The sequence below is a fragment of the Blennius ocellaris genome (genome assembly GCF_963422515.1).
Source record: "Blennius ocellaris genome assembly, chromosome: 4".
Taxonomy (NCBI): Eukaryota; Metazoa; Chordata; class Actinopteri; order Blenniiformes; family Blenniidae; genus Blennius; species Blennius ocellaris.
The window spans coordinates 20,717,540-20,740,562 of record NC_137653.1 but is presented as its reverse complement, the minus strand read 5'-3'; the positions used below and the strand labels follow the sequence as shown (position 1 = coordinate 20,740,562).

Sequence of the window (23,023 nt, the reverse complement as noted above, 5' to 3'; positions counted from 1 at the left end):
CGCATTACCAGCATGTTAAATCTAAATTAGACTAATAAGTCTTTCACAGGGGAACTCTAAAAAGTCCCCGACATGCTTATCTGTTAGTTTCACCACAAAGGTCTGTAGTGGTGAGTAACTCCTTGGCTTTGCTTTCTAATCTCTGTCAGCATTCATCATTGATCAACAAAGCCTAACTTCACCGTCATACTCTTTTTCCAGCACTATAAATAGCCCTTTAGGAGCAGGGGCAGTCTGCCTAAATTTATCAGCCCATTCTCTCTTATACAGTTTTGGTGGGTGGGGGCTGATGACTCAGCACCACGTGGATCAATGTGCTTTGTGTAGGCTCAGAGGAATGGGAGTGTGGAGGTGCAGTGGGCTGAGCCAGTATGGAAATGCACTGCTGTTTGGTACAGCCCCATGAACCCTGCTCTCTTCAACCAGACAGGCATGGAAACAGATGAAGATCATCTGGGTATTTGACGATCCATGTTTCACATGTGTATCATTCTACACACTTGAGCACAACCAATGCAGTGTAATATGATTTTAACTGAGTACTCCCAAGATTTTAATCCAGTCAAACATTCAATAGCCAATGAGTTTATTCATTTCCATCCATCTTCTATTCAGCATAATGGCACTTTGCCCAAAGTTAGCCGATTGACTCCAGTGCCCCACAACCCTGAACAAGATAAAGCAATAAAGAAGATGGATAGATGGATGGATGGCACTTCCATAATGTAACATTTACATGCTTTGTTTGTCTCAAAACTGGCCTTTGGATGTCTATGTTATACAAACAAATGGAATTGAAAACCAATAGCAGCTATTCAATTACGTTTATTTGTATAAAATATATACAATGCAACTAAAGACAATTTCAAAATTTATAAGGACTTTGCACTTGTATGTTTTAAACTTTTACTTTGGTATTAACACTGGGAACATCGGACTTTCTCAGTTGCTGCCCCCAGGCTCTGGAATAAACTGCCCCCTGAAATGCACACATTAACTGACTTTGGCCTCTTCAAATACAGGCTCAAAACGTATTTATTCAGACCGGCTTTTAATACACAGTAATATGGTGACATTTGATTCGTATTTTATTTTGAAATTGACCTGATTTTACTCTTGTTGACATAGTGTATGTTTTTACTCTTGTTCTCTTTTAATTCTTTTCTTTCAAATTTGTACTTCCTGTTTTTACTGTGAAACACTTTGGTCACCTTGAGTGTTATAAAAGGCTGTATAAATAAATGTTGATTAATTGATTTACTCGTTGGTAAGATGCTGTGTTGCACTTGAGTACAAGTGTTTCCGTAGTAAGTAGTTGTCTTGCTCAGTGTGGGGAAGTCACATTTTATTTAGAGATATCAAAACACTCAGGTTGTAACTGTAGAACTTCTCGTCCATTTCTCAGTTTTGTTTTGCATTTCATATGGTAATAAGACAATGGTCTAGGCCTGCAACAGAAAAAAACATCTCGGTCTTTTTCTATTAAATCAAACATTGTATTACTTAACTTGTTGGTAATGAATCGCAATTGATAGGTTTTCTTGTGTTGTTCCTCCCCTTCCTCCTCACACAAACCCCATTTACTTCACGAATAATATGTTTACTGAAAACACTGTGTGCGCGCGCTTCTGCGGGAATCCACCTGCGTGACGTCACGCGCTGGCTTCAGTGGTTGCCTGCAGTCGCGCTGCAGCACGTAGAGCAGAGCAGAGGCAGTCTGAATGAGCGGCAGTTCACCGCTGCACTTCCTCAAAAGCCACCCGAGCTTCAGAAGTCAAACGTCGGGGAAAGTCCACGACTTCCAGTGACACCCACCCCCTCTCCTCTCCTCCTCCTGCTACTGCCTCGTCCGAACTCGCGGCTCACGCGACACCTCGCATCTCGGTGAAAGGCGGTAAGTCACAGCCTCGACTTGAACTTAACTGGGACTAAAGTTGGGCTCTCGGGGGTTTTGAAGGGAGCCGCTTGCCTGAGGGCTGTTTACACTTTGCCCGTTTGCTCTGACTCGTGTTTCGTCTCTGACTTCCCGCAGTCATCTTAAGAGTTTAGTGTCGCTGCGATGGCGGAAAATCTCAGCTCTTCTTTGTGCCTGTTCGTAACAAACGTAACAAACAAACAAACAAAAAAAGAACTTGTATTAGTGTTTCAGATCCGCGAACAAAACTTCACTTTGTCCAATTTCTACACTGACTAAACACTTTGTGCCCCCTCCCCTTCAATTCCTCCAGGAAAGGACTCCTGTCCCATGGCAACAGCCTGTTTCAGTTCATTCCACCTTCACACAGCTAACTACACAGGATGTCATATAATCCCTCCAGGTATCCGAATATCTTCTCGAATCACATATTTTCAGTCTTGGGATTTCCCTTACTCCAAAAGCTAAATTGAAAGGGTTTAAATTAAGTCGAACATAATCTCCTCAATCTCTCCTGTAGGGAATATGAGTTGTATTGATGCCAAATAAACAGAGGTGTAGAGTGCACTGGAACTGTGGCTTGCACTGTAGTGCATCATCATTGATACTTGTCGACAATAGCTACACTCCATGAACATTCAAGTGTAGGAAAATTGAAAGAAATGTTTATATACAGCAGGACTTTATTGTTGTTAAACTTCATTCACAACAGAAAGTGGATCAGCATTTTGTAGTACTGCTTAAAGTTGTCTGCAAATCTGTTTGCTACAATTATGATTTTTAAAGTCATGAGCTAGTTTACGTGACGTAAACTGTACTTATGAGTTTAAAATCTGCCGTCATAGTACAAGCATCACAACAACTGACGACCCAACTACTGTAATGTGCTTGTTTGTAAGGTGTTATGTCCACCTGTCGGTGTAACACTCACAAATGTTCGTCTCGTCTTACTAAAACTCGGCTGTATCGTCATCGGTGTGACTTATCCCAGTGGGTAGGACGGTAACGCTGTTGATAAAACAAGCTGTGGTCACTGTGACGACTCATCAGTCAAAACATCCCACTGTCTATAGTCTTCGCTGAGTTGCGGTGGGTGTTGGGTGCTGGTCAGGGGTTATGGTGTGGGCTGATGGACGATGTCGTGGTCGGTTGTTACCAAGTCAGTACGCTTGACGAACAGATACCGGCAGACCGTGTACCGCCCAGCTGAGACTAAAGTCCACCAACGTGACGTCTCAAAGGTTCTTCCCCCTTTATTGCACTCAATGGAAACGTGTTGTCGTCATCCTCTTGTCACATTGATAACAAATTGTTTGCTCACTCTTAACTTAGGTCTGAAAAGGTGAAAGGGGGTGGCGTGGGAGTTATTTGATGGCCGTGCTTGATTTGAGACGAGCGTTGGTGGTGAAGATTAGCCCGCATTGTTGTGACTGTAAACAGGTCGGCCATACTTCGGTCGCCACCCGTGACCCGTCGGCTCTCCAGGTGCTCGGAAAAGAAAAACAAGAACAACCACATCACGCCGTTTTGAAATCTCCTCGCGCTGCTTGCAAAAAGCCTTGCGTTCACTCCTCTACTGCACAATTCTGCGGCGAGACGATGCATCCCGTTGTTATGTTCTGAGGTGCGGCGCAGATTTGAGAGCGCGTGTAATATTATCCGGCCTGCAGTCACTGGTGTGTCAATATTGGCTTGCGGCATCGTGAGATGCTCGGAGGACGCGGCGGGGACATCTGCTGAGCGAGCGGCTGCCTCTGCGGCGCTGGCTCGCGCTCTCGTACAACACGCATACACGTCACCAGCCCATGTCGTTTTGACAAGCGTAGAGATTGATGTCGCTTATTTATACCGTGAAATGCAGAAAAACTGGACATGCCTCAATTGTGAAGTCATTAAAGTGTGATTCAAATGTACAGCATAATAAAGTAATACGATTTTGTTTAAAAGTCTATTTACTGTTTATCTTCTGAGTTCAGATGCTTCAAACACGACTTTTAATTTGCTTATTTCATCTTTTTTTTGGGGGGGGGGGGCGAAACCTCAACACTAAAGTCCACACATTAACAATCATTTGGCACAAATAGACAGCAGCTCCAGATGATGATAATAGTTCGTCTCATCACTTGTCCTTGGTCTTTTGCTGTCTTTTCTCCTTTCCCTCTCTCTCTCTCTCTCTCTCTCTCTCTCTCTCTCTCTCTCTCTCTCTCTCTCTCTCTCTCTCTCTCTCTCTCTCTCTCTCTCTCTCTCTCTCTCTCTCTCTCTCTCTCTCTCTCTCTCTCTCTCTCTCTCTCTCTCTCTCTCTCTCTCTCTCTCTCTCTCTCTCTCTCTCTCTCTCTCTCTCTCTCTCTCTCTCTCTCTCTCTCTCTCTCTCTCTCTCTCTCTCTCTCTCTCTCTCTCTCTCATCATGGTTTTCCTCCTTGGCTCCACTTGCTCAGATACTTTTTTGTCTGACTTAAGTAAGCCTTTGTAAACTGTGAGAGGGGCAGAAATGGACACCACTGTTAATGCACACTGGAGAGAACACACACACACACACACACAGTGTATATATCATCTTCTGGGGACATTGCACTCACTTGTTTCATTTTGTTTCCTGCAGACTTGGAGTCATCTCAATAAGAACTACTTCCTGCCAGGCCAAACCTTAATTTATCCTTAAAACACGTCTTCCTAGAAACTCCATTTATTATTGTAGGGATGTGATATAAAAAAAAAAAAGAACTTTTTAGATCCTCACAACGGTATTAAATACCTGCTTGTTTATTCATTACCTTCCAGGGACATTACATAGGATTATGTACAACAAATTTAACCACTACTGTTACTGCTTAATAAGTTTCCCTTTTTAACCAAACTTACTTTGACCTTCCAAACTTCCTTATGTCAACACGTAAAGATGTGACGGATTACTTTTAATGACACAAGCTGTTTGTGGAAGACAAGTCCCCATATACTTTGAAATAAAAGGATTTGGGTTCACAGACACACACACACACACACACACACACACACTCACACACACACACACACACAACAGACGGGACTCATTCCATGCTGGTATAACAGGTTTGACGTCCTGCCAAACGGCTTAGTGGTAGTCAGAAACCAGGGGGAAAGAAAGAACCTGGAAAGAAGAAACGGTTGCAGCAAAGTTTGCGCACTGGCAACCTTCACAATGTTGTTGCATTGACGTTAGATTGTGTTTGAGAGGTCCACAATAAATTGGTAACACCTCGCATCACTGGATCAGACATATCCCAACACCGAGTTGTCAAACTCTGACCTTGAAGCAGAAACATCAGCTCCCTTCATCTCATCAACCTCTCTCCCTCACTTTTCTTTACTGTCCTAATTTAACCTTGTGTGTGTGTGTGTGTGTGTGTGTGCCAGATTGTTGAACATTGCAGAAGTCCAAATATTTTTCAGTGTTTCAGAGCTGCATCTGTTGACCTTACCTGTGCAAGTGTGTATGAATTGGAAAGGGCCAGTGGAAGAAAGGAACGCTTTCATTCTTTCAAGCCAAGCCGTCTCAAGTGAAATTCATTAAAGGCTGCTTTGTTCAAAGTTGTGTGTGTGTGTGTGTGTGTGTGTGTGTGTGTGTGTGTGTGTGTGTGTGTGTGTGTGTGTGTGTGTGTGTGTGTGTGTGTGTGTGTTGGCTCAAGTGCCTTCCAGACCGTGTTAATGTGGCAATATTACAAGCCACTATGTCTCAGTAAAAGACTAATGGATTAAGTAAAGTTTTGTAAGAATTACATAATTATTTTTTTGTTATTTCTAATCAGTGCGACAAGCTGAGTCGCCAAGTTCCTCTCGGGGTGGGCAATTATAGTTTCCTCCCGGGCCACATTAAAAACAAGGAATGCTAATAAAAAAAATAAAATAAAATGGCCGAGCCATAAATTTAGCTCAACGCAGATCAATATGGATCTGTGTCTTTATTTAAAAAAAAAAAAAAGAAAAAAAAGAAAAAGTGTCTGTCTCAGCTTTAGCGTTTGGGACTGTTTGTATTGTGGTCTTTACTTACGTTTTCAGTTTTCTCCAATATTCTATTGCTCTGGGTTGCTAGGAAACCAGTGAATGATTGGGAATGCCCTGTAAATTGTTGTTTAACTGAGCTCTGCCTTGACGTAATTGTGAGGCGAGACTGAAACATCACAATAGAGTGGCTTAGGGGAAGAATACGCTCACTTCATTTTAGGCCTCTTTCAGTGAGGATTTGCATGTTGTTTTCTTTGCTTGTAAATAGCTGAGGGAGATGATTTCTTCTTCTCTAAGGGACTGTCCAGGTTGTCCTCTCCATTATATTGTCGCCTTTAGCCTTGTGGGACATTAAAATACTGTTGTACATGCAGCCGAATGACAATAAAGCTTGATTGGATTGAATAGATTGCGCACAGCTGCTGTCCTTTTGTTTGAGTTTGAGTATTTCTTCTGGCTGCACTCAAACGACGTCTCAGATCAGTCTTTTTTTTTTTACATTCCCACACAACGCATAGCATTGCTTTCAACATTCTTATGTCAATAAATCTTTGCAACAAGCTGCCCTTCACACCAATAACAATTTTCTATTCCCAAGTTTTTTTTTCTTTATAGTCACCTCTGGTTCAGTACCAAGCAACATAGGCAGAAAACGTCCACGGACATTGATAACACTGTTCAGATTTCAGGAAGTATAGTTGACATGTTGTTAAGCAGTCGCTCAGACAGAGCAGTGGGATTATTTCCAATCTCAAGGTCGATGATTTAATCCACTGCATTACTGTGTTTTAGATTTTCTATTTAACACAAGGGGTTCAACACCTTGCTGCACCCTACCGGTGGAGTATTGCATAAGGACTCAGTATCACAGTTATCAAGGGATGTTTTCCGTTTGGACTGTTTAATTTTCAATGCAACAACTTTTGTTCTTTCAGCAAACAGACAGTGCAGTCTCAAGAAACAGTAGATGTTTACACACGGAAGAACACACACACACACACACCCACACACACACACACACACACAGCAGGTTATTAGCTTTAGGTTTGACTCCACCCGTGCTCGTGCGAGGTTATAATAAATGTTTTGAGCGTGTTTGCTCAGCTTCATTATATGAGACCACTGAATGATCCAGCTCAGTGTAACAACGCTGTCATATGTCTGCTACTTTTCTTTTTTTGTTGTTGTTGTTGTTCAGTTTTTCACCTCTTCTCTTTTTCCGTCAGTGATTTTATAGCATGGCGTCTTTCAGTAACCGTAGAAGACAGTCAGACTGGAAGGACAGGAAGCGTTTGTCAAGTGCAGTGCAGTCGCTGGGCAGATTATCATTCCTTTAAGTTATATTTCTGATGGAAATTAATCTAGAAATATGCCAGTATGTCCTACAGAGCAGCATCAAGATATTAAGTTTACACGGTCGCACCGCGGCTTGCACGGCATTACGTGACACCTGTGCCTCCAGGTGACAGTGACTGTGTTTCAAATATGTTTGGTTGACTGGCTTTTAGAATAGTTTTCAAAACAACTGACCTGTTCCTGGAACTATCTTGAGTCTTTATGTAAGTTTATGTCAGACCAGTTTTCTTAGCTTCGGGATGTTTTCTGTCCTTAGCGGCAGGCTTTAGTGGTGATCAAATGGTGTTGAGGGAGGAGATCAGAGGAGTTTACTGCCAATCTTGGAGTTGTTTTTTTTTTTTTTTTTTTTAAACTAATCCATATTACATAAAGTGATTATTCCCTCCTTACTTGGCTTGTGGTGTTATAATAACAAATGTCTGTTCTCTTTAGGGGAACCATGATGGTGAGCTAACATGCAAAAGTACATGAAAACAAAGCAGATAAGAAAAGTATAAATCATATTTCCATGAGTGGCAAATTTCATCAACAATGTCAAAATTGTGACTCGACAAAACCAAAGGCTGAATTTGACTGTTGTCTGCACACTCGGTGACGTGTGTCGGTAAAACCGAAAGTATTCATGAAGCTCCCATTCCATTTAGCCGAGTCATATTGTTCCTCATAACAGGTAACTATGTCGAAATGCTAGTCTGTTATATTTGATGACTTAATGATGACGTAGCTGTCATATATAATTATTAACTATGCATTCATCGGACGTCAGCTTGACAAGAAAAAGGTTTATTGCTTTTGAAACACTGTCAACACTGGTTATCCACAGTTACCATGAGTACCATTGTGTACAGAGGGCCATGTTGAAAGGAATACAATATCTTTTTTTAATTTGTAGGGGGACAACTTTATGCGTTGGCAGATTTCAGATGTAGGTCAAAACTCATGTTGTTTTTTCCATGTTTAACCAGTGTTTGTTGCTGCTGGGTGTTTGCTTTGGGTTGTTCTGCTGAAACAGCTTGAGCTTTCATGGTAAACCTAGTTCCTAAAGTGAAAAGCACAATTCTCTCCATATGCATCAAAGTGCTGGTGCTTCCACTGTTTTACAGGCTTACATGGTCATGACACAATAGTGTTTACTTAAAAAAAAATTATCTCAAAAAGTAATATCTTAACAGTTGCTCACCCGTATGCGTCCCGTTCTTACTATACCTGAATTAGGGTAGTTCAGTTTTTAATATCACTTTTGATCAGAGGCAGGTTTTGACTTTGTTAAGTAAACCAGAATTCTTCAAGTTGACCACAACTTGTTTTTGTCAATGAGCCAAAACTTGTGGTCATTATTACAATCACATAGGCACCACAGTAGAGTGGCTCATGTATGCTCCCTTTTAAGGGGGGCAGTGTGTTAATAGACAACTCATCATTAACTTCACCTGAATAGACATCAGCTGATGCGTGGAGCTGACATTCCTAAAGGTTGGTGCTACTGCACCACTCAATTATTGCTTGTTTCTTTCAGGGGATGAGAATGTAGGAAAATTATTAGGTTCAGATCAGGTACGTGACATAATTGTTTCTCTGTCTGTCTGTAAAAAAAAAAAATCATAATAAATAAAAATGAGTTGCTGTATGTGCAGGAACACTGTCTGGCTGCACTGTCCTAAAGGCCGGTGGCTTTTGTATTGCTTGAATTCTACAATGTTCACATAGACAAGATATCCTCGTTTAGGTGTCAACAAGCCTTCCTTGTAATTACGCAACGAATTGTTGGCCAGAACTTGGCGTTCACCCGGCATCTGGTTCCCTTTGCTTTGTTCTGCCGGGCGAGCCTCGGTTATTCCCCACCTGAGCTGCTTGCAGCCCAGCGACGTTCACAGCGGTGTTATCCGTGACTCAGAAGATTGTGACTCCTGGTTAGCATTTAACTTCTGCTATTCTCGGCAATTGTCTTTGTTGAAACCTGCTTGTGACCGACAGAGAAGCTCCCCGACCGGCTCTACCTGCTGGGTGACTGCTTCCAATAAGAGCCATCTCCGCCGAGTGCATCTTCAGTGCACGCCAAACCACCGCCTTGCTGCTGAGCGTGGCTCTAATGATCTGGTCTTGTTGTTTGTCCTCAGACGTCCATGTTTGTCTCCGTTATCACGCCGTGTTGGAAGCGTGTTCTTTCGTCCCCCTCCTCATCACAGGATATGCTGTTTTAGGAAACGGTGGTCATATTTACACTCATTATTGGGCATTTCTGAATTTCATTTTGAAGGGAAAGGTTTCTTTTACTTGATCTGTAGGTGATCAGTGAAATGATGGTGTGATGACACTTCCAAACCGTTTCCCCTCATTTTACTCATTCACCCTCATTCTGCTGCACTGATTGGGGTTGTGGGAATAGAAAGAGAGAAAAGGCGAGGAGAGAGAACAACAAACAAGTTGACGACAGCTTGTCCAGGCACACTGCAGGTTTAATGGAGGCAGGATGCACAGGTCACAAACTTCAGTGTCCACAGTCGGAGATTCCGTAGAAAGAGGAGGCGAAGAGGAAAGAGCACGAACTCCAGGAGAGAGGGGACATGGTGGTGATGTGTGGAGGCGAGAGAAGGAGAGAAGCTTTCATTTAAGACGGTCTCCGTGCAGTCTGAACCAGGTTTGTGGCTGGCACTGCCTCCGGGAATTTATTATTGCATCCAGAAATGCAAGAAATGACTTGATTTCAAGTTTTCTTTAACAAACGTGGGGGGTGGTCTGAAGTACTGTTCTGTTTGGAGTAATCTTTGCTGTGGTTTCTCAAGGTAAATGAGCTCTGCAGCTATCGGCATTATGTTTTCATAACCCCCCCTTGTTCTCCACGATGCAAACCTCGTTCCATGTTCAACACAACCGGTTCGTGAGAATATGGTTTGCTCAATTTCTTCATTGACCATATGGCATCTACTTCTTGTCACGCCAAATGACATTTAATGCCATTTTTTGTCATGCATCTTGTTCTCGTGCTTTTTACACACCACACTTCCTCCATTGTGGCCTTTTCAGAAGGTAACAGAAACACAGCAGGTTTGTGTCTTGGCTGTAGAATTCCTGTGCAAACACTTAACTTGAGACTAATCTTGAAAGACAAAAATAGGTACACTTAGATAAATACTATCTGTGTCACTGGATGTCAAGAATATTGCAGCGAAATGCAGTGAACGCAAAAAACTGGCCTCTGCTTTTTTTTTCTTTTTTTTTTTTTTTAACTTTCCCTCTACAAGCTCTTTTTCTCTACCCGCCCCTTCCCTGGTTGCATGTGCTAATTTTTTCCACTCTCTCCAGGGAAACAAGGCTCTCTTTTCTGTGTGATGTGTGTGAACAGAAGAAAATGAATCGGTACAGTACAGGAAAGAAGTGGGAGCAGACTTTAATAATGTGCATGTATCGGCCTCCATGAAGTCGTCCAGTCGTTCCTGAGCATGTTTGTATGTTTCCATGTATATAACGTTACTGGAAGCATGATGAGAACTCCCGATCATTTGACACAGTCTCATGTGTACGAGTCTTTTCGTCACTGTTGTCCCTATACGATGGCCAAGAATATAAAGATTTCAGCGACCTGCAGCGTTTGAGCGGCACTGCTAAGTATGTTACTGAGTAACTTCTGACTTTTAGATCTGTCGGGGCTCAGTTAGCGATTCACCTTCTCACTCAGAATGTTTGTTTAAGATTTAAATCCAGCTACAGATCAGAGGTCTGCCACTGCAGGATATCACACTCTACAGATTGTATGTGTGTGTGTGTGTGATTTTTAGGTCTTTCAAAATTTCAAGCCCCGTATATTTTTACGGAGACAAAGATTTACACATGAGGCATAATACTTGCTTATAACCTGCGCGTAATGTGGAAATCTTCTCTTTTTTTTTTTTTTACCCGGAGACTGTTGCCTTCTCGATTGCAGGTGCCGTGAGCAAATGCTTAAAGCAGTAATGTGTCCTCTCATAAAAATTCAGGCAATGACTGCCGCCACTGCCAGCACACTAACGGGGTGATCTACATCCGTCTGGAGTTTAAAATAGCGCCTTGTGTTTCTTTTATGGGCCGGGCAGCATGCAGGTACATATATCTCATACCTGCTCAGTGACTTATAAACGCGATGCTGCGTGACATCCAACAAGCTGCAGAGCAACACGTCTGTGAGCAAAACACTGCTTGAGTCAGTGAATTATTTAGAACCGAAGAGTTTGAATATTTTGCAGTTACCGACCAGAAATGTTGCGTCATGTAGCTGGAGCTAATGAGGCACTGTTGTGTTTTTGTTTTCAAGCCATTGACACACCGTCTCTCTAGTATTACTATTAAGCTGAGATTATGTTAATGCAATAAGAGACTAAAGCGACGGGAGCTCTGACTAATGAACTTAAAGTGGAACAAAAAGTTGGATGTAGAAATTCTTGGAGGATTTTGTTGCCGCTTTGGGAATTAGTATGTAGCCCTGTGTGTGTGTGTGTGTGTGTGTGTGTGTGTGTGTGTGTGTGTGTGTGTGTGTGTGTGTGTGTGTGTGTGTGTGTGTGTGTGTGTGTGTGTGTGTGTGTGTGTGTGTGTGTGTGTGTGTGTGTGTGTGTGTGTGTGTGTGAGACCCTCTGGAGTTAAACAGCCTCACACATGAGGTTTATCAGGTATTAGAGCAGTTTCTTGAGATGGAAGATTAATCCGTAGAATTAAACGTCCCCCTTTCTGTCTTGCGGTGATTGTTAATACAATAAAATAGTTAATAAATGATCACACACTGTGTCCCAAGGTCTGATAGCAGCTCCAGTGTCGGTCCTCTGAGCTGTGTTGCTGCCGACTACCAATATATTTGCAAGTTTCTTCAAGTTTCTTTACGTTCTTACATACAACTTTCTGTATCTTGCAAATTTTCAAATGTATTCTCTTAAATGTCATAACTGTTTTGCACTAAAGCTTTTCTTTAGTTTGCCTCTAAAAGTAATTCTGTTTAAAAGTAAGAAAGTGTCTGTGGGGGGGGCATCATCTGGATCCCACAGAAACCCCACACCTAGATGAATTGCTAATTATAGTGTAAGAACAAACCTTAGTATTTCAATCAATCAGGATACAAAAGACAGACCTGATACCAGGTTTGTATCGGTTGTGTTAAATGTGACTCAGGACAGACTGTTCAAAGTCCACCAGAAGCACTCTGAGAGGAAGTCTGCAGAACATGTGGAAATCTTTTTTTTTTTTTTTGCAAGACTGTGTTTTCTGTTTCAGTTTCGCGCTTTCCAAAGTGTGGAGTTTACCTTCCTTTTTCTTTTTTTTTTCTTTTTTAAATTTATTTTCAGAACAAAATGAAACATGAACAAGAAAAAAAACAGAAGGTGCCCGTCAAAAATCGCGTCACACAATCACGGTATTTGTAATGATGGGCTGACGCAGAGAAAAGTGAACCAGAAAAACACACACACACACACACACTCTTAAGCTTTTTTATTTGTCACCACCACAGTTATTAAATCTCTTTAGTGGAGAATAGCTTGTATTTATGCATCGCCTCTCTGTTCCCCCTTCTGTCACTGCCGGCTTGCTCTCTACAAACTGTGGAGTTGAATTGAAACTTCTGCTTCCTGTTAGATCTCATCTGAAGTTGCTATTTGTGCCTAAACCTCTTCCTTCTTGTTTTGGGTTCAGCCTTTTGAGCAAAGTAAGCACATAATGACAAAGCCTCGAAATGAAAATGTCTCCGTGGTCTCTTTTTGTGTCCCCTTTTTCAAGGAGGCCTCGGCCGGTGTCGCCATGGCGCCTTTCCTACGTATCACCATCAACGCTCATGAGATGGGTGTGCTGCCCCCGCTGGCCGACCCGCCCATCTGCGCCGTGAAGATGAAAGAGTCTGTCAGCACAGGTATGTTCGGACGCACACGTGCGAACGTGCTTCCACGTGCACAGAGAAGCGGTGCAATAATTACCGGCAGCAGACATCACGGCTCTGATGACTTTAACATGCACCATGTGCTGGACTGGAAAGTCCACAAGCAGTCAAGGCTCTCCAGCAGCTGCAGGAAAGTTGTGCCGTAGGCCATTGCAGCACCGTCGGGGATTTTATTGACACGTGACGTTGTTTTCAATCACGACCTGAATGTTCTCTGACAGAGCGAGGGAAGACCCTGCTCCAGAAGAAGCCCACCATATATCCTGCTTGGAGGTCCACTTTTGACGCCCACATCTACGAGGGCCGAGTCATAGAAGTGGTCCTGATGCAGCAAGAGGGCGCCAAGGAGTCATTGGCCAAGGCCACAGTGGGAGTGTCCGTGCTGGCGGAACGCTGCAAGAAGTCGAAAACCGCCGGACGGGCCGAGTTCTGGCTCGACCTGATTCCGTCGGGGAGGGTGCAGATGGCTGTGCAGTTTTTCCTGGAGAATGAAGATTCAGGTAATTCTCTTATCAATAGAAAGCCGTGATGCGCCAAATACTAGTTTTTAAGTATCGGGGTACGATGTGATGTCAGAAGTTTGGAGATGCTTTATCATCAATAAAAATAATAAATGTTAAGGTTGACTGTAAATTATGGCCTGCCAAATTATCAAGAGGCGACAGATATTTCATACAACACCAGCAACTTCGTCACCAGCAACATTTAGCCCAGTGGAGTGAGCCAGTGTTTCCCTGTTCACTGGTGACCAACTTCTTTAAGCGTCCGTCGTTTCTGTTAATAAAAGCAGATGTTAAAAACCCGTAGCTGCCTTGGCAAACTGTCGTGCCATTCATGATTCTTGTTTTAAATCTGCTGTTACTAATGGAGGCTTAAAAGAGGTCGATCAACAGTTTACAGGGAAAGCATTAGTTTAACTGCTCAGTGGAGCCTTCGCACATTGTTTGTGTATTGGCGTCTGAATTAGGCTCTAATGCATTTAATAAGTTCTCGTATCAGTCGTCGGTATCGGCGAGTAGCTAAAGGTTAGTATTTGTTCTTGAGGTATCAGTGCATCCTTAATAAAGGCCTGTTAAGACTCTTCTCAATAGCTTTAGTATTTCACGACTTTCCCAGAGAGAGCCTCCATGTACGATTTAAAAAAAATTTTTTTTATTTTTATGGTCTTGATGGAGTGGGACTGGTTTGGTCATATTGAAGCCTCGTTTTATTTGAAGCTTAGTTTCGCACGTCTAAGACAAGCAGCTGAAATAACAAAAAAAAATGCTGCAACTTTCCCAGTAAGTTGTGTTATGTCACAGGACCCTGTTGCTTTGAGTCAGTAATTAGGAAAACATGTTCATAGGGCTTTTAAAAACAGTAGTTCCCTGACCGGGAATCGAACCCGGGCCGCGGCGGTGAGAGCGCCGAATCCTAACCACTAGACCACCAGGGAGCTGTGACATCCATGATAGCCAATACACTGCTGACCTCAGAGGTTGAGAATTGCCCCCCCCACACCCCTTTCACTGCAACATGTGCCTCACCGATGACTCTGGGTGGGTTTATACTGCCCTCTGCTGGTAGTGATTCCACTTCAACGCTTGGTTCGACTGTATTAACACGTTTGTGCAGTCCAATGTTCTTTGGATCAATTTCTCCATGATTATCTGTTCATACTAGACTGTCAAAGGTGAAACTGCACGCTGGCTTCATGTCACGTTGAGCTCTGCCGCTCTCTGTCGGCGAGACCCTGTAGCTTATATGATGTTTACCAGCTCCTCCGGGACTTCTCATGAAGAGATGTGAGAGGATGTATTTGTACATGCAGCTCAGTAGGATTTGAGTAATTCAAACGTGCGCTGCATAATTAATTTATTCTTTATTTGTTCGCCACTAAATCGTTGTTTTGTGTTAAGATGCCGCCTCATTGTGCTAAAATGGCAGCACAGATGAGCTGACGTTAACAGCTTGGGTTCAGTCAGATTAATATTTTTTTATTGGGCTTCATAAATGGTTCCAGGCTGAGTCGAGCTGTTTGAAGTAGGGATCGGTAGCTCAGGGAGGGAAGGCAGCCCACTGTCTCGACACAAAGGGGTCCAGGGTGAGATTTCCATACTCGTCTCTCTGTGATGGGAGTTTCTGTGTGGGAGTAACACGTCCGGGGTTTACTGTTCAGTGTTGGTGAGGTGGCATACGGTGGAGGGGGGGGTGGTGGTGGGAAGGGGCAATAATCACAAAAGAGCTCCATATTCCACCAGCTCCCTCCTACACGCTCCACAGGTTTCCTGAAAAGCAGCCCAGGGTATATTTTTAGTGCTTAATGCTATCAGTCTGTTCGTCTCTCTTTCTCTCTCTCTCTCTCTCTCTCTCTCTCTCTCTCTCTTTCTCTCTCTCCCCCCCCCCCCCCCCCCCCCCCACTTTCTTGGCTGGGCTCACTGAAGCACTGTCCAAACATGAACATCTGCCACTGGAATGGCAGAGAGGAAATTAGTTTATCTCCCTCACCTCATCACTCTTGTCAGTTTCTCATGTCTATTAGTTGTAAAGCTTCAACCTTGTCTAATTGTCTTTAATCAACCCCCCCTCCTCCCCCCTCACCCCCACCCCTCCCCCCCACTCACATCCCATGTAATGTTTCTCCTCTTTGTTTACCTTTCTCACGCCTCTTTTTCTCCGACCTGACCCAAACCCTTTTCAACTGCATCAATTCACAGTGGAAGAGGAGCATTATTCAACGCCATTTATTACTCATTTATCTTTTCATCTGTACCCAATAGATTTCAGCTCGTACGGAATTGTGACATAGTCGACATCATTTCCTCTTCCTGCGTAATAGTTTTGTCAATCACTTGAGGACATTTGCAAGTTTTACAACAAAAAAGGTTTTTGGAGCTCAGTGTCTCCGCTGCTCCAACAGAAGCCCCACTTTCACACCGTTCCTCTGTCACTCAGCTCTGAAACTCACCTCCTCCATGCTGAAGTGTTTCAATATGCTGTACACAGAAATACTGAATCTAATATCACTCTGACATTATCTGAGGGTCTTTGCAATATTTATATGAGGGATTACGTGATTAAAAATGGGCTCATTGGGTTTAAAAAGACTCCACTTGGCTGGCACTTCACCGCCTGCCCGATGTCACTTTGGTTTATTTCGTCAGATCGATTTAAAGTGAATCTGGGTTTCTCGTGTCGTCTGTATATTTGAGTGGAAATACAGTCATTTGATTTTGCGCATCGATTTCTTTGAAACCCCCCCCCCCCCCCAGTGAAGGCCCCTCCCGCAGAAGGAGTCCTGACCATCAACAGGAGGAGGGGAGCTTTCAAGCAGCCCAAGGTTCACTGCATCAAGAACCACGAGTTCACCGCCACCTTCTTCCACCAGCCCACCTTCTGCTCCGTCTGCAGGGAGTTCGTCTGGTGAGACGACTGAAACGGCTCATTTGCCTGTCTGCTTGTTTTTCCCCCCACATTATCATTACAGCATTGTGATTTTTATGAATATGCTGCAGCTGGCAAAACTTTGACAATTGCACACTATAATCCACATCATCAGCCACTTGTAAGTGCTTTGTTGTGGCAAGCGAGACAAAGGAGAAGGTCCATCCCACCAACTGTGTCCACCAAACAATCAATTAGTGGTTCTACTAAAATGGATGAGTTCGGAGGGGGCAGAGTAGGTGGGCGAGGTTTGACGAATAAAGAACAACTGCAGAAGTGCTATTGTGAGAGTGAGTCACTGTTGAGGGAAATCCCACAAGGCCGCTGTGTCGCGTTCCAGCTGTATCAGCAGCGCTAATCTAAGCTGCTCTGCCGTGTCCCCCAACCTGTTTGTGCTATCAGTGCTGCTGGCCAGAGGAAATCCAAGGTTTGCTTTAGCCCACGCGACTGTGTTTTACACCCTGTAGCCGCTTGTCATCCAAGTGGTTTTTAGACGTTACAATGTAAGATTTGAAGGATAGCTGCCGAACGCCGTTCCTCAGAGATTTAAAGCCGATGGTTTCACACGGCAGTTTTAAAGGCGCGTTAATTAGAATTGAATAAGTAAATCAGTGGGGAGTTATTGTCATACAGTTTATAATAGCTTCATTTTCTCTTACGTGCTGGATAAACAAGATCCGGCAGGCTGGAGTTAGCCAGACCACCCAACACATAGACATCAATAAGTAACATAATAACAGTCGGTTTATCTTTCAGCCTGTATAAATTGACTAAGAAAAATTGGACATGCTCTACAATTAATACTGTACCATTGTGAAATATTCTGCTGGACTTTTTCTCTCCCGTAGGGGCCTGAACAAGCAAGGCTACAAGTGCAGACGTGAGTGTTTCATCAGCTTCTGTTGATAGTTTTCACCTGACTTAATCCCTCGTTGTCCCTGCCAGCATGATCATTTGATGATGATTTTCCCTACCAGAATGCAATGCTGCCATCCACAAAAAATGCATCGACAAAATCATCGGCAAATGCACTGGAACGGCGGCCAACAGCCGTGACACCATGGTGAGTGAAACCTTCTCCAGTATTAATGTAAGAGTTCACCTCACATCCGACTTCACACATAAAAGCAATTTGACTTCACTGTTCGCTGTGCGTAACGCATGTTTTTTTGTTTCCCCATCGGGGGCTCAATGATTACTTTATATTATCTGGTTACTCCCTGCTGTATTTTATGAATTATACACCAAGGTGTTCTTTAATCATTCAATTATCCAATGTTTTCAGGTCAGGGCTCTTTATTCTCCTGTTCAAGTAAATACTGATGTGAAAACAGGCCTCGGCTAAAGTTCTGAAGCGGCACCAGTAGCAAATTCTACATATCGGATGTGTGTGAGTTATTTATTTCGATTCTTCTCCTTTTTAGTTCCAGAAAGAGCGTTTCAAGATTGACATGCCGCATCGCTTCAAGTTCTACAACTACAGGAGCCCCACGTTCTGCGACCACTGCGGCAGTCTGCTGTGGGGCCTCTACAAGCAGGGCCTCAAATGTGAAGGTGAATCTGATGAGACTTTGCTTTTCACGTTTGCCTGCATCTGCCACTCGTGCCACTGACACCTCTCTCTCTCTCTCTCCCTCTCTCCCTCTCTTTCAATGCATTTTTCCGCATTTTTCACATGGCTAACCAGACTGTGGCATGAACGTACACAGTTCCTGTCAAACTAAAGTGGCCAATCTGTGTGGGATCAACCAGAAACTGCTGGCAGAGGCTCTGTCTCAAGTCTCCCAGGTTTACACAGTCACAACCTTTTTTTTTTCTTTTGCATTTAACGGAAAAAATAAAACCTTTTCATTGTGAATATCCAGTAAACTTCTGTAATTTCTTTTTTTTTTTCTTGACTAGAAATCCATGAAGAAGAATGACGACTCCACGGGACCAGATGTTGGAATCTACCAAGATGCCCGGAATGCTATAACAGACCCGAATGGTGAGATATTGCAGCGCTGAGTTGTACTACCACGTCATTCGATTTCTAATCGAGTGGATTTTACTGTATCCGATTGCTCGTCGCATTATTTTGCACGAATGGTTGCATGCAGATTTGCATATCAAGTAGCTCAAAATATGCAAACGTGTACTTTACAGCACAGGACAATAGCAAGGCTGTGAGCGAAACCCCGACCCCAGCGATGCCTCCCCGGGTGCGCCTCACCCTGGAACAACTGGTGTGGCACAAGGTGCTGGGAAAAGGCAGCTTTGGCAAGGTGTGTCCTTTAATCCATGTGTTTGAAGCTTTCTCTCACTGCCATTGTTGAAATGGAAGTCTATATACCCACATCCACACTCGACGAAGCCAGTGGCGTTACACGTGTAAATATAAAATCTAATTTAGCTTGCTATCGTATAAACATGAAGGATTTGTGGATGAACTTCTCCGGCTAAATGTGTGCATGAAAATAGTCGCGAAATATTAAAGAATCTGTTATCATAAGTCCATATCCCCTCATCTTTTATCGCGGGTGTGCAGCCTTCATGATCAAAAGCTCATCCGCCTAATGAAATTTGTATTGAGCCGCAACACATCGCTGACCTTAAAACAAAAGATGAGTCTGTTAGATAAAGTTGTATTTATGGAATTAATAGACCACAAATCCAAAACCAGCAGTGATCTATGACTATGTGTATCTGTCACTGTGAATTAAACACCAAAGGAAATGCCCTGACATTTGTAGTTCTACTGAGATTTCACTTCAACACAGAACTTTACAAGCCTTTTTGAGTCCTCCAGACATGGTGTAAAACATAATAATAATAATAATAATAATTTTTATTGAACTTGCTCAAACAAATGCTATCTTGCCTCATTTAAATAAAGTCTATCTTCCTAATAAATTTTATTTGTGTTTTTGGATTTCAGCCAACAATATATTAAAATGTTATTTTATTGGAGTACATTAGTCACCTCCAATTACAAGACAAGAATCCTCTGAAGAATCAGCTATGCAACTAAATTAGATGTAAAAATGAACACTGACGGTTTGTTGACATGTAATTTCGTGAGAACAACAAGGAGGGAGGGAGAGACTAAAATCAGCATGTTGCTATAGTTTTATTCAAATGAATCGTTACTCAAAGAAAAGACGTGTTTGAAACAATCAAATCTGAACTCGGTTCAGCTGCTAAAGGCGCATGTGAGGGTCTGTGTGTAATCTTCAGTTTGTCACTCAGGAGCTGGATGTCGCCTCGACACCTTGCCTGATCGATACACCCACACCTCTGCCTTTCAGATGACTTCCCTCACGCCGCCATACGACCCAGTCATAGTTTTCAGATGACAAACGAGTTTAGTTCATCGTTCACCAGAGAGGAAAAAGCAGCATTTACTGAAGGTTGCTTGAGGAAAAAAAACCCCGAGATGTCGAGTGTCTGAGATCAATTCATCTCGGCGCAGGTGTAACGTGGGGTGATTACTGAGCTCAGGCACGCGGCGCTCAGCGGTGCACGGACTCAGCGAGAAGCCGCCGTGAGCACACTGATAATGCCACTGTGACTCCGACAGGTGCTGCTGGCCGAGCTCAAGGGAAAGAATCAATACTTCGCCGTGAAGGTCCTGAAGAAGGACGTCGTTCTCATGGACGACGACGTGGAGTGCACCATGGTGGAGAAGAGGGTGCTGGCGCTCGCCTGGGAGAACCCTTTCCTCACTCACCTCTACGCCACGCTACAGTCTAAAGTGAGAAGACGCACTCTGAACAGCTGCTGTGATCAAACACACACAGACACACACACACAGTCTTCATGTCTCCTCTGTCATTTGCTCAGGAGCACCTCTTCTTTGTGATGGAGTACCTGAATGGAGGCGACTTGATGTTTCACATCCAAGACAAAGGCCGCTTCGATACCAACAGAACCACGTGAGCGCTCTCGGATACATCACCATCTGTAATATTTGCTTTTCAGCATGGGGACACCATGTTCACCAGTTGTTTTCTCCACTCAGATTTTATTCCGCGGAGATCGTCGTGGGACTGCAGTTCCTCCATTCAAAAGGAATCATCTACAGGTGCAACCCAACGATCCGACTCTTCACTCCCGTCTGCGGCCTTTTTTAGCTCACTCCTGCCATGAAGGAGACCGGGAGAAGAATAGCTTTTTTTTAACTCTCTGTCACTTCCATTGTGTTCCGCAGAGATCTGAAGCTGGACAATGTGATGCTGGACAGAGACGGGCACATCAAGATCGCAGACTTTGGCATGTGCAAGGAGAATGTGTTTGGAGAGACCAGAGCGACTACCTTCTGTGGCACACCGGACTACATCGCACCAGAGGTTTGTCTCCGGGCACTTTGCGTCACATTTTGTGCTTTCATGATCAAGTTCTTCATAAAACTGCCAAACTTTAAGGTTCCTCTGCACCCTACTGGCCGTTAAGAGGTATTGTGGCGTGCTTGTTCAATAGGATTCTTCCCTGTGATGACACACGCCCTTTGATCTGGTCTTTTGGTCTTAGATCCTGCAGGGACAGAAGTATACATTCTCCGTGGACTGGTGGTCTTTCGGGGTGCTTGTGTACGAGATGCTGATTGGCCAGTCGCCCTTCCAAGGTGACGACGAGGACGAGCTGTTTCAGTCCATCCAGACGGACGTCCCTCACTACCCTCGGTGGATCACGAAGGAGTCCAAGACCCTGATCGAACAGGTCGACATTCGAATTTACTCCTGATACATACATTGCGAAATAATTCAATCGTAAGTTTCACATGTCGACAAAAGAAAGGATTCTTCTCTCTGAAATCAAGATGAAACACTCACCCTTTTCAGACCCGTCTTGTATTGATACCAATCCAGTAGTGTCACAATGTCACACAGCCGTTTGAGCGATATTAAACGAGTTGTCTCCCGCCGTCATTTCAGTTGTTCGAACGAGATCCCACTTCCCGACTGGGTGTGACCGGAGACATCCGCGCACAGCAGTTCTTCAAAGCCATCAACTGGACGGCCCTGGAGAAGAGGGAGGTGGAGCCTCCTTTCAAGCCCAAAGTGGTACGGGTGTATTCTTTACTTGCCGAACGGTGTAAATGGAGCCTCAATCAGACTGATGAGCTCAGCTCCTCGTCGTGACTTCGGCCCGTCTCTAACACCCTGACCTGCCGTCCACAGAAATCTCCGAGCGACTACAGCAACTTCGACAGGGAGTTCCTGAGCGAGAAGCCGCGTCTCTCCCACGCCGACAAGAACCTCATTGACTCCATGGACCAGAACGCCTTCTCTGGCTTTTCCTTCGTCAACCCCAAACTGGCGAACCTGATAAGAAAATGAAAAGCTCCTGACCAAACGCCTGAGACAAGGGGTTTTATGATTACACATGGACACAGGCTCCTCCCACACACACACTCCCCTTTAACCCCCGTGGTCAAAGCGGTACGACCTTGACTGTGACTTTGCCACTTTCTACTCCAGAGGGTAAAATGTAGTCAAACGTAAGGTGTTCTGAACAGGTATTTAAAAGCGTATAAATCTCCCGGAAGGTAAGGGAGACGCTTCGGTGACCAGTGTCAACATAATCAATGCTGGAGGGATAATTCACGATATATATTTAGTCTTTTGGTTAATTTCTCTGATTCACCCCCCCCTGTGATCCAAACTGTAAATCACTTACTGTACTGTAGGATAAAACTTTAAATCGTTGCGCATGAGAAGCTGATCTACTCACACAAACACGAGGTATTGCACACTAATCGTTTGAGATGCGCTTTGACCGACTGCTCGTCCCCTGGAAGTGCTCGCCCACCGCGCGGTACTACGTGCTTATAAACGTCTTGTCAGATGCTGCTGCCGCTGTAGCCAGTATCTCTTTGTGCTGGTGAGCCGCCACCCCCCCCCCCCCCCCCCCCCCCCCAAGGCATCGCGGAAAAAGCGCTGGAAATAACTGAGTGAATATAAATGCTTCAGATTTTAAGTATTCATGTTATGGATTATCATATCTGACCTCCTCCTCGCCGTCTTGACAAACCCCGGCTGCGCTCCTCCGAGATAATCTGGTTTTTAAATTTGGCACCGGTTTATATATCGACTCGTCTTTTTTGGACGCTGCCGGTGTCAAATGTCATTCTGTACATGAAAGTAAGATGTAGTACAAAACAAATCATTCCACTTGTAATATGAATTTTCTGGAAGGAGTGTGGCAGCGGTGTAGTATTTAACTCGTCTGTGTATACATTTTGAAGGATGCTTCTTTTTTTTTCCTTTTTTTGTTTTTGTTTTGATAGGCGGGGCATTTTGCTGTAATAACAGATCTTTAATATGTCTTATATTACTTGAAGGTAGGAAATTTATCATGAAAATAATAATGCTGTATACATAGAATTATGTATGTTATCATGAACTGTGAGTTATGGGTGTACTTTTTTTACTTTCATCTTTTACATTTGATTCTAAATAAATATATGGTTTAAAAAC

The 23,023-nt window shown here is 43.7% G+C and overlaps 1 protein-coding gene across 2 annotated transcripts; it reads left to right on the top strand.

The window, feature by feature from the left end:
• The first annotated feature begins 1,727 nt into the window (after window positions 1-1,727).
• Window positions 1,728-23,016, top strand: LOC308129578 (protein kinase C delta type-like). Of its 2 annotated transcripts, XM_080495552.1 has the most exons (17): window positions 1,728-1,894; window positions 12,986-13,115; window positions 13,364-13,642; window positions 16,394-16,544; window positions 17,414-17,445; window positions 17,543-17,628; window positions 17,990-18,119; window positions 18,253-18,353; window positions 18,468-18,552; window positions 18,711-18,829; window positions 20,125-20,298; window positions 20,388-20,479; window positions 20,566-20,628; window positions 20,755-20,893; window positions 21,075-21,263; window positions 21,479-21,607; window positions 21,725-23,016. In XM_080495552.1, the coding sequence occupies exons 2-17, from the start codon at window positions 13,007-13,009 to the stop codon at window positions 21,881-21,883; spliced, it is 2,037 nt and encodes a 678-aa protein (XP_080351678.1). In that variant the 5' UTR covers window positions 1,728-1,894; window positions 12,986-13,006; the 3' UTR covers window positions 21,884-23,016. The 2 variants fall into 2 exon arrangements, with proteins under 2 accessions (XP_080351678.1, XP_080351679.1); XM_080495553.1 differs by lacking the exons at window positions 1,728-1,894; window positions 12,986-13,115 and having other exon boundaries at window positions 13,495-13,642; window positions 16,399-16,544.
• Window positions 23,017-23,023: the final 7 nt, after the last annotated feature.

Excerpts from the sequence above, each read along its gene's own strand:
- LOC308129578 (XM_080495552.1), top strand. The coding sequence starts at position 13,007 with ATGGCGCCTTTCCTACGTATCACCATCAACGCTCATGAGATGGGTGTG. Across the intron at positions 18,830-20,124 it reads GAAAAGGCAGCTTTGGCAAG|GTGCTGCTGGCCGAGCTCAA; the intron begins GTGTGTCCTTTA and ends TGACTCCGACAG. Across the intron at positions 20,629-20,754 it reads TCAAAAGGAATCATCTACAG|AGATCTGAAGCTGGACAATG; the intron begins GTGCAACCCAAC and ends TGTGTTCCGCAG.